Here is an 11429-nt window from a genome sequence, read left to right on the forward strand (position 1 = left end):
GGCAACCTGTCGCACCGTTGGTCCACTGCGTGAGACATAACGGAGGATTGTAACGCTGACGCTGCCATGGCACTAGCGTGTGTTTTGTTATACTTGTTTGCCTGGGAGCGACCCCTCCCCGCATAGTTGGATTATTTCTCTCTCCTAACTTAATTTTCTTGCTCTTTTGGGGGGGAGAGGGGGGGGGGCACTATTTTGCAGTTTCGTCAGCCTGCTTACCGAGAGCTTATGGTGAAATGTGAAGGTCCGTGGCGCTTCAACGTCTACAGTGGGCATTTATAGTTTGGGGTATAAGATAGGAGGGAGGCAGAAGAAAGGTCTGTTGATAAGAAGATAGATCAGCCGGTGAAGAGAGAGAGAATAACTTTATTGTGTGCCCGGTGGGAAAAGGAAGAGGTTAGAGATCCTCCTCGGTCCTCTTCCCCTTTTTAGGCGGCAGCCAGGAGTCCTTGGACCCCGGCGGCGTCTTCAGCCATCCGGACGAGTTCGACTTGAACTTCGGGATCGGAGCTGAGCAGCGCGGTCTCCCACTGCTCCACGGTTCTAATTTCTAAGAAAGGGCGTCCTTTCTGCTGTACCTGTTGACTCTTGATGGGACACGACCAAACCATGTGCTGGAGGTCCGCTCTGCCTTTACAAATTTTGCATTCAGCTGTGTACAGCCCCGGGTAACAGCGGCTGTAGGCTACAGGGTTGGGGAACGTGTTGGTCTGGAGCAAACGCCAAGCCACCGATTGCCACTTAGTTAAAGTTCTGTGTGGCGCAGGGTATCTCGCTCTTTCAAGGCTGTAATGATCTAGTATTTCCCGATAAGATACCAGCCTGTCCCGCCCCGACCGGCGAAACGAGTGCGCGTCGACGGTGGAATCGTCGGCGTCGGCTCGGTTGGTTAGACCTCGAGCCGCGGCGTGCGCGTTCTCGTTCCCCGGGAGACCGCAGTGGGCCGGCGCCCAGACTATTTGGACCTCTCTGACCCGATCGCCACAGAAACCGGCCAACAGGATTTTAAGCGCTTCCGATGACACGCGCCCTCTCGAGAAATTGAGGATGGCCGACTTCGAGTCGCTCACTATAAATTTGTATTTGCTGGATGCAGTCACTGCCAGGGCAATGGCCGCCTCCTCCCCGACTTCAGGCGACGTCGTGACGATCGTGCCGGAAGCGACTGAATCGCCCTGTCGATTTACCATGGCTACGGCCATGGCGTCACGATCGTCATAGTCAGCGGCGTCCACGTAAACCACGTCCTCAGACCTCTCAAATCTTTTTTGCAGTGCCTGTGCTCTCGCGCGTCTGCGTTCTGCGTTGTGTACGGGATGCATGTTTTTGGGCAGTGGCGGGACGTATATGCTCGCCCTGATCTCAGTTGGGATGTCCAATTTAGCTCCAGCTCGAGATTCATAGTTGATGCTAAGGGAGCTTAAAATGTGTCGCCCAGTCGGGCTCTTGGAGAGCCTTTCCAGTTGTGCGATCCTCTGAGCTTCGATCAGCTCGTCCAGGGTATTGTGCAGGCCCAGTGCCTCGAACCGTTCATTCGAGGTAGTGACGGGTATGCCTAGTGCCTGTTTGAAGGCCTTCCTGATCATGGCATCTATTTTGTTCTTTTCGTCCATTCTGAGCTTCAGGTACGGGGCGACGTAGACCACGCGGCTTACAACGAATGCCTGAACTAATCGGATGAGGTTACTTTCCTTCATCCCGTGGTGCCGGCTGGCAATTCGCGAGACGAGTCGGCTTGTTTGAGAGAGGCTAGATTCGAGTGCCCTTATGGTTTCGATATTATGTCCGTTAGCCTGAATTCGGAGGCCAAGCACCCTGATGCTGTTTACCGTTGGGATGAGCTGCCCCCCGTTGGCATAGAGTTGGATTGGTGACGTGGTTGTCGATTTGCGTCCCCTCAGGGCCGGTTGGTAGAGCAGGAGCTCTGACTTTTGTGGGGAACAATCCAAGCCTCTCGGCTTAACGTACGCTTCGACTGCATCTATGGCCCGCTGCAGGACGTCTTGTATCTGTCCGTCGCTGTTTCCCGCCGCCCAAAGGGTTACATCGTCTGCATAGATGTTGTGCTGTAGTCCCTCTATCTTTTCTAGCGTATCTGGGAGGTCGATCATTGCGACGTTGAAGAGGAATGGCGAGAGGACCGAACCTTGCGGTGTGCCCCTGCTTCCCAACTCCAGCTCGCCAGATTCGATGCCCCCGATCGTTAGGGTGGCTGTCCGGTCCGTTAGAAAGTCTTTCACGTAGTCGTAGGTTCGGGGGCCCACGCCTAGCTTTGCCAAGTTTTCTAGCACCGCGTCATGCCTAACGTTGTCAAAAGCCTTAGTCAAATCCAACCCCAGTATTGCCCTGGTGTCTAGAGGAGAGCAGCCATCCCCTTCGATAATCTCATGTTTAAGCCTCAACATAACGTCTTGAGTTGATAGCTTGGGTCGAAATCCTGTCATGGTGTGAGGGAAAAGCCCCTTCTCATCCATGTACCCGTTGAGTCTGTTCAGGACTACATGCTCCATTAACTTCCCCAGACAAGAGGTAAGCGAGATTGGTCTTAGGCTCTCTAGCTGTAGTTTTTTCCCTGGTTTCGGGATCATAACGATCTTAGCAGTCTTCCATTGTCTGGGGATCGCGCTTACGCTCCAGCATAGATTTATGTATTTGGTGAGAGCCTCGATAGAGTCCTCGTCTAAGTTTCTCAACATTTTATTAGTAACACCGTCCGGTCCCGGGGCAGACCTGGTACGGAGATCGTGTATGGCCCCCCGCACCTCCGCCGTCGTGAACGGGCGGTCTAGAGTTGGGTTTGCAGCTCCCGCGTACGGTCTAAGATTTTCTTTAGGATTTGTCCCGATATATCGGTCCCGGATTTCTTTGATTAGGGCATCGTCCGTTCCCTTGTAAGTGTGTAAAATTTTGCTTAGGTTTTGCCTTTGTTCAGTCTTACTGCTGGTTGGGTCAATGAGATATCGAAGGATATTCCACGTTTTCGCCAGGCCTATCTGTCGTTCCATGCCATCGCAGGTGTTGTGCCAGTTTTGGCGCGACAGCTGAGTGGTGTAATCTTCGATTTGCTTATTGAGAACCGCGAGCCGCCTACGGAGTGGACGGTTGAGTTTTTGTTTGCCGAGCCGTTTCTCCAAGCCGCGCTTCGCTTCCCACATGTGTAGGAGTTTCGAGTCTGCCTGTTGCATTCCGGCTTCCTCTGGGATAGTTTTTGTGGCTTTCTCCACACAGGTGTGAAGCTGTTCGACCCAAGATTTAATGTCCTCAATTTCGTGCGTCTCCGCTCTATCTTCGTGCGAATCCCTTTCAGCTGCTCTAAGCTTCCTGAACTGGTCCCAGTCTGTGATCTTGATCTTCGCACCTCCCTTGGGTTTTTGAGGGCTTGCTTCGAGGTTTGTGGCGACCACTTCCCAGATTTTCTTGTGTGTTTACCCATTTGCTGTCATGTCGGGTGTTTTTTGTGAAAGTTAGGTCTGGTGAGGTATCCACGCTTACGCTGTTGCCCGTCCTAGTGGGGTACGTCGGGTCGTTGACCAGGGACAGGCCCTCCCGCTGGGCATCCAGCCAGAGACTCCGCCCCTTGGTCGTTTCCCGCCTGTACCCCCAGGCAGGGTGGTGGGCGTTGAAGTCGCCCGCTATCACTAGTGTTTGATGCTTGGCAATGTCTAATGCTTTGCGGAAAAGGTTCGCGAATCTGTGTTGTTTTCTCGGAGAGCTGTACAGGTTTAGAACGAATAGGCTCCCCCGAGTTCTTTTTTTACTCGCTATGAGTTCCACGAGGACGTGATCTACAGTCGTAACGCCGGTGTCGTGACGAATGACAGGTATGTTACGTTTAACGAGAGTTGCTACTGAAGCACTTCTGTCGCCCGAAGCCGGCTCGCAGGCCTCATAGTAAGGTTTGTATCCTGCAAGTTTCGCCAGACATCCGGTTTCCTGCAAACATATAACGTCGGGTGCCTCCTCCGTGATCTTATTACTTATGAACTGCTCAAGGTGGCCCCGTTTGCGGCGATACCCGCGGCAATTCCACTGCCAGATTACGTATTTTGCGTTATTCCGGTCCATGGCTTTTGACTGGGGCGTTGTCGAAGCTAGTTCTAGTTCTGTCCTGGGAGGCCGGTCTGGCATAGGGTTTAGTGGATTTTATGGGACCAGCGCACCCTCCACCGCCTGGGTAGCGTGGCAGTGCGGCCTCCAGCTCACTTGTTCTTGCAGTAAGGGCAGTGACCTGCTTGCCTACATTTTCTGTGAATTTCGTGAGCAGGGCTTCAAACTTCCCAGTGAGTGTATCGGCGAGAGTTTCGTTCAAATGGCTTAACTTCTCTTCTAGTTGTTCCATCGTTACGAGTGAGGGGCCCCCTGCCTTTTTGGGTGGTCGCATAGGGGTCACGGTCGCATCCTCTGCCTTACGTTTAACAGACTGGGATTCAACTTCCATATCGTCGTTAGTGGTGTTTTTGGGAGGGACGGTCTCCGCATAAACTGAGCCCTGTTCGGAGCTGCGCTGCTGTGAGGTCGCCGTGCCCACTTGTGGACTTTTGAGCTTAGTAATTTCTGCCTTCAGAGCCTTGTTTTCCGCAATTACTATTTCTAGCATCTGTTTTATTTTAGTAATTTCTGCCTGATGGACTTCCTGGTTCGAAAGGGGTGGGGAGTCTTTCCTGCCAGCCGCGAGTGGAGCAGTGTGCGAGACCGCGTCAGCCCAGCTCACCTTGTTTTGTTTGCTGCCTCCGGAGGTTCGATGCTCAGTGAGCCGGGGAGGCGAGCTCGAACGATGTTGGCTCCCGCGTGAAGCCGACCGCGATTGGTGCCGACCCTTGGAACCCGTAGAAGTCTCCGCTTTGGCCTCGTGCTGTTGCTGTTTCTTGCTCTTGTGGTCCCGGCTGCTGCTGGTGCCTCTCCTTTGCCCCTCATTTGTAACTGTGCTGCAATGGCGCGCCTGCCGTGATGCTGACCGCGAGCGCCGACGTTGTCCGCGGTGGTGGCTGGGAGAGCGGGAGGAAGCACGGCCCCCGGCGCTGTTCGCCTGACTCGAGGCTGAGCGGCTGGGCGTCCGGCTCCGAGATGCGTGGCCACTGGGATCGTCATCCGCGTGGAGCGCCAGTCGAGGGAAGGATTCGGATCTGTCCCTAATGTTCTTGAGGATTCCTTTCTCTTGTCCATCTTTGCTTTCGTTCGTGGCGTTGAGCTCCCTCCTGCGCTCTCTGTCCCAGTGCCGCTTCTTTAGCAGGTATGGAACGCGGTAACGTTGCTTGCAGCGTTTGTCGCCAGTTTTGTGGCCCTTGCCGCACACTGCGCACTGAGGTTCACATGGGTGATTGTCCTGCGGATCCCTGGTTCCGCACGTGGAGCATATCTTCGGGGGTGTAGTGGGCGATGTTGGGCACACGTCGGTTCTATGTCCGAAGCGTCCGCAGCGATCACACACCTCGTGTTTCTTCCGGTGGAGGAAACAACGGTATTCCGCGCCGCGGTAATAGACATAATGCGGGACTCGGACTCCTTCGAACACTATGATGGCAGTGTTGGATGAGCCCAGTCTTCTCGCTTGGAGGATCGTGGGGTTTCTTCGGTTAACGAGGCTTCTGGTGATATCGTCCGCGCTGTCTGTGTCCGGGATGTTGTGGATGACTCCCTTTGCGCTGTCTTCGGGTGGCGTGGCGTATGCGCTTATCCCGTGGGATTTGTTGCCGAGCGTTAGTGCTTCCACCTTGCTGTAGCAGGCAGCTCTCTGCAGGCTTGGCGTGCTGACCACCAACAGGTTACGTAAGGTATTGACTCGAAGCGTGTCGTCTTCGACTTCTTCCGACTTGAGCTGTGCGGCGCGGAGCACGCAGTCTTTTATGAGCGCCTGGCTGCAGCGCTTTAAGTCCAGGCCGTCTCGCGGCCGCAGAATTATTTTCACATCCTCTCTCGGAAGGGCAGGAACTCGAGGCTTCTTTTGCGATCCGTAACGTGACACGTGAGAGCGGCCGCGGTATCCCGTTGAGGCGGCGGCGCAACCTCCGTCGCTGTGCGGCGGTGTGCCCTCTTCAGTGGTGAGGCCTAGCTTGGCGAGGGTTCGGGCGCCCTTCCGGCGGTGGCTTTCCATCCACCCAGCATCTTGAGAAAACTCTTCCGGTGAGATTGACTCACCTTCCACTTCCACGGCGTGCATACTCGATCACGGAGAGATGCTGTAGAGACCGGTGGGGTGCCGCGGCGGGGGGGGGGGGGGGGGGGGACGTGGCGGCTGGGCAGGCCGCCGCGCCGGGCTCCGTCGGCGGCGGTCGGTCTCTGAGGTAGGCCTAGTTGACGGCGCACCGCAGCTCTTACTTCGGGCGAAGTAAGCGCAACACAAGGTACAAAAATACCTCTAGAGGTATCGGGCGACGTTGGGAAAAATCCAGTGCGGTCTTTCGCCTGATGCAGTCCGATAATTACCGCTAGCGGTTGATTAAACACGGAGCCGACGTGAGGTGCGTCCGCACTCCATGGCCCCCTAGCGGCCATCCTTCAGCCGGTGAAGCGAACATCCAGCTGGCTACCTTGTCGTTTTGATTGGAAGGTTCTTGTTCCACACAGGTTGACGTCTTCTGTTTTATGTGGCTTGATAGCTTCTTGTGCACGTTGGTTGATTGCCCGGTACATGGTCCCGCCGTGCCCCTCAAAGGAACAAAAAATAAAACGATTATGAGTAAACCGCTTTTTGGGCGTGTATCCCCAGGTAGCACAAAAGAGCTTAAAGACTTCTACTACCGCGATTTTTCAGGACGAAAGAAACGTCTTGCAAACATCCCAGACAATCCGATCACGCATTCACGACGTTTTCGAAAGGTCTTAAATCACGTCTAATGTCCAGCGGGTATTACTATTTCTAGACGATTTATTTACTCTCTTTAAAACATCCTCGAAAATCGGTTTAGAAGTGGGATTTTACAAGAGCTGTATAAGTGTGTCAATGTGACTTTTCAATCCGCATTTTAGATGGTTAGAAGACGTTCTGATAATTCTGGTCTAGAAAAGGGCTTTAGAAAGACGCTAAGAATCCCTTTCTTGGGATATTTAGAGCCGCTTTTTAGACGTATGAAATACGGCTTTATGATCCCCCCTCCCATACCCCCCTCCCCCGGAGGTGATGCTGGGGGCGAATGCAGCGGCTTTGCTGCATGCATTCGCAATTAAAACCCATTTGGCTCGAGCAAACATTTTATTGCGACCAAGCAATGGGGGTAATGTACTGAGGAGAAAAATACCGTTACAATTCAAAACACAATGCGGTGAAAGCATCCTTTCCACCTGCCAGAAGTATTGTTATATAAAACATTCCAGTGGTCATACGAAAGAAAGAATTCTGTGCAAAGAAAACATTGAACAAAAAAAGAGCAGTGCAAGAAACTTGTAGCAACAAGTCCAGAACTCTGCACTTTCTTATTTTTAAGGAAAGAATGGAGGGCAAACAGAACTCTGAAAACAAACACAAAAGAAATCAATGCAAGAAACTTGTAAAATCAGGTCCATAACTCTGAACTTGCATATGAATATTGTAAGGTACGAATTATGCAGCACAAATAAAACACTACAAAAAAGGCATATGCAAGAAACACCCACCATCACGTCCACAACTTGTACATTTGTGTATGATTATTTGAAAGCAAGTATGCAGCACAAATAAAGCTTTCACGAAAAAATATAAATAGAAGAAAATTGTACCATCAAGTCCACAACTTTGTACATTTGTTTTTAAACTTAAACAATAAGATGCAAGGACAACTTGTTCTACAAAAAATGATAGCCAGTTAGGAAAGTGAAACAATTGAACTGCGTTTATCTGAAAGATTACATTGTAGAAATGACTAGGCACAATACTAGTGGCCACCTGGAGCCAGCAGTGTTAAATACTTTCTTCCAAATAAAAAGCCACGTGCAGCATGACTAACAAAGCATCACCAGCGGGAGTGAACATATCTTGAATGCAAAAGCTTTTCTTCAATACACATGGTTCATACATCGTTGAAAAAAAAAAGAAAACAATGCACAAATTTTCTAAACAAATAAAAAGCCATGTGTAGAATGACTAGCTAATAACACCAGTAGTAGTGAACCTATCTTAAATGCCAAAACTTTTCATCAATAGGCATGGTTCATACATGCTTGAAAAAAAAATACCCTCAACAACCACAACAGATAATGGGGTCCTCTTCTCTGCACTGATGAGGGGCAAATCCTCCGTGACCTTTCTGTCGACGACGCCTTTCCGATTTCTTGCACTTTCCTTAGCTGTGCTGTACTGGTCGTACCTCCAGCTCTTCAGGTTGTCTGGATGAACTGCAGAAAAAAAGCCCATAAAAACCCGTAGATGTGTAATCCATTTAAAATACCCAGTCAATGTGGGTCTTTCGTTCGCGTCTTTGCATTCGTGAGCTGGATCATGATTACTGTCTTCATTTCTGCGTCCGTGGCTCCTCTTGTTTGCATATTTGCTCTCACAGCCTCTTAAAAGGAATTGCACACGCACGCATAATTCAGAGAACATCCATTTTTAACGGCCTATTGTACATTACCACATAAATTTAACAAAACTTAGCGGTTGCAATAAGATAATAAAAAGTTGAACCAGGGCAAGCTGAAGCAGCAAGCATGGTGCTATCTCATTTAACACGGCAGGCTTGACAGCCCAAAAAGGAGTTGACTATACTATATAGTTGACTATACTTATAGTTGACTATACTTATACTTATATAGTCAACTATATAGTTGACTATATAGTTGACTATACTATTAACTAACCTCTGACGAGGCGGCACAAGCTTTGTTTTTCTGGCCCGAGTAGCTGAAGTTCGCCGTCAATTCGTCTACAAATAGCAACCGCAACTGAGTCCCCACACCATGGCCGTCGGATATGCCACCTAAGACTGCAAGTCGCTTGATCTGAAAATAAACAGCAAGTGAGGCGGGAACTTCAAACACATTTAGAATGGCCTACCATGCAGGCTGCATTCAAAGTCCTTGTTTTCCTGAAGGCTGTCCTCCAGTCTTCCTAAATCTTCAGCACACTTGAGGGGAAAGCTCCACTCGTCCATGTTCAGTTGAGGCCTCTCGCACCATCGGTTCAGAAGATCTAAAGTTTGCTCATTTTGCTGCTGTACGTAAGCAAGCTCCTTCATGACGAGGTTCCTGTCACCTGCATTGCTAAAACAATAAAAGAATATGCAATGCAGACCAGTTGCAGATGTACCGAGAAGGTCAGCTATTTTGTTTTATGGCCTAGGTCTCGCTCCAGCGAAACAGTCAAAACGTATCAGTATAAATTAAAGCCCAACTCCGCTCACGGCTACCCTAAACAGCTACCCCAGCGCGACCTAAACAAAGACACAGTGGGGCATATTCAGTGCCACTGTAGACGCAGAGAGAGAGATGAAACGTTTATTAGGAAAAAAAAGGAGGTGGCGCGATTTTCTTAGGGGTGGTGCCCTCCTTCCAGGGCCCCAGACTCTTCTGCTCCTCTCCGGGCTCGAAGAATTAAGTCCTTCTGAATCCCGAAGTCGGAGCTGGCCAGAGCTGCCTCCCATAGCGCGACCGTATTTGTGGGGTTGTTTCCTGGAGGCCAGATGATAGGGCAGGCTCGTGTTGCGCGAAATAAGTTGGAAGGGTTTCCGAATTTATTGCATGCGTCTGTGTGTGTTTGAGGGAACATTTTCGATAGCCGGGATTTCTTAGGATAAGTGTTCGTCTGGATTTGCCTCAGTGTTTGAGCTTCTGCACCAGAGAGGTTCTTGTCCGGGTTGGGGAAAAGGGTTCGTTCACCTATTTGGACAAGTGGCTTTGGCGAATGCCTCACTTTAGGCGCAGGGAGTTCAACTTTTAGCCATGGAGGATATGCCTCAGCAGTGAAACAAAACTCTACTAATGGCCTTTGACGAGCAGTAATCCTCACCACTGGCGGCAACGCATTAAAGTTTATCCTTTACTCAAGAACATGTATCCCACACTTCACTGAGATCAATGTCTCGCTCGTAGCCAAGCCCACCAACGGGCATATGGCAAACACCATCACATCGCGTACACGGATGCAAGTCCGTACCCCACCCAGTCTCGGCATCTGGCAGTGGCGACTACACAACATAAGCTCATTACTTGCGCCTCCCTTAACACCCCCTCCTCTTGGGTTGCCGAGAACTCACTATTGATCTGGCAATCACCCAAACTGCGTCACCGATCATACGCACGGATTCCCAGGCTGCCTGTTGTAGCTTCTTGTTGGGTAAAGTGGTCCCAAAAACCCTTCAGCTACTGAGCTATCATCACTCCCCTCGAGCACTGGTTTTCTTTGGACTCCAGCTCATTCCTCACTGGTGGGCAGCAACTATGCCCACCAGCAGGTCCACGGCCGTTTTATCAAGGCTACCGAGGGCGATTGGACACTCCACCCCTGGTCACCTTCCAAGACATCAATCAGACAGCATTACCGCGCCCTTAGGCAATCCCTCCCCTCTTCATTCTAACCTGCTCAAACACGAATAAACTACTCTCAGTAGAATTCACACAAACACTTTCCCTCACCCGACCTGGCTGCACCCCCTTTATCCAACTAAATACCCCTTAGAATGTAAAATTTGTTCTCAACCAGACACCCAATTACCCTCATCATCGTCATCAGATGGGCTCACAATAATGATGATGATGATGATTCCTATTGGTTTCCCCTTTGAAGCGGGGTGATGACATGTCATCTTACCAAAAAAAAAAAAGACTAATATAACCATATTTTACACTCTTGGTTTAATACTAGCGCTGCTTAGGGCAGGCACTAAAGCTTATTAGGCCCGAAATACTTTCTTTTCCCTGTTACAGGTGGTAACTGTCCTAGGCAATACTCCCCTCTCTGCTTTTCGTCCACCAGCATTCTAATCTTCTTTTCGTCCCCTCGACAGCCTTGAAGTTAACTTCCTCTCTGATACCCTTAAATCTTAGGGCTTCTGAAAGCCCAATATTCCCGTCATGTAGCTTTGGATGGATACCTTCACATTCTAACACTATGTGCCGCATAGTTTCTGTTTCTTTTCCGCAGACCACGCATACCCCATCATTTTGTGAATACTTCCCCACAAAGCTCTTAGTTCGCAGGCAACCATGCTCTAGCCTCAAAAAGCAAAGCACTCCCCTGGGAATTATCGTAGAAATTTTCCTTCCTGATGTTCATCTTGTCAGCCCTGTACATCTCTAACCCTCCCACCCCCTTCCTTCTGTCCCCACGATGACGGCACAGCCTCCACTTCATTACTCTCCACGAATCGTACAGGGGCCGTCAGAAGTAATTGGAGCACGGGAGCTGTGGCCAAACTGTATCGGAGCGCCGTGTAGCTGCACCGGCGGTAAACGAAAGGACGAGAACACGCATGCGCACCTGCCGACGGCCATAGCCCATCTATACCTCGCAAACCCCTTCT

General features: G+C 50.6%; 1 protein-coding gene and 1 long non-coding RNA gene across 2 annotated transcripts; both read right to left on the minus strand.

Annotated features, from left to right (window-relative positions):
• Positions 1-400: 400 nt before the first annotated feature.
• Positions 401-2094, minus strand: LOC144150964 (uncharacterized). The gene has a single exon (XM_077682267.1). The coding sequence runs from the start codon at positions 1695-1697 to the stop codon at positions 429-431; it is 1269 nt and encodes a 422-aa protein (XP_077538393.1). The 5' UTR covers positions 1698-2094; the 3' UTR covers positions 401-428.
• Positions 2095-7192: 5098 nt separating this feature from the next.
• LOC144150966 (uncharacterized) lies at positions 7193-9201 on the minus strand. Its single transcript, XR_013318588.1, has 3 exons — positions 8966-9201; positions 8770-8910; positions 7193-8307 (listed from the first exon to the last, which is right to left on the minus strand). It is a non-coding gene; the product is annotated as an uncharacterized LOC144150966 (long non-coding RNA).
• Between the last annotated feature and the right edge of the window lie 2228 nt (positions 9202-11429).

This window comes from Haemaphysalis longicornis, unplaced genomic scaffold (assembly GCF_048455015.1).
Source record: "Haemaphysalis longicornis isolate Haplotype H1 unplaced genomic scaffold, Haemaphysalis longicornis Haplotype H1 scaffold_838, whole genome shotgun sequence".
NCBI classification, from domain to species: Eukaryota; Metazoa; Arthropoda; class Arachnida; order Ixodida; family Ixodidae; genus Haemaphysalis; species Haemaphysalis longicornis.

Coding starts and splice junctions, on each gene's coding strand:
- LOC144150964 (XM_077682267.1), bottom strand. CDS start 1,697: ATGAAGGAAAGTAACCTCATCCGATTAGTTCAGGCATTCGTTGTAAGC.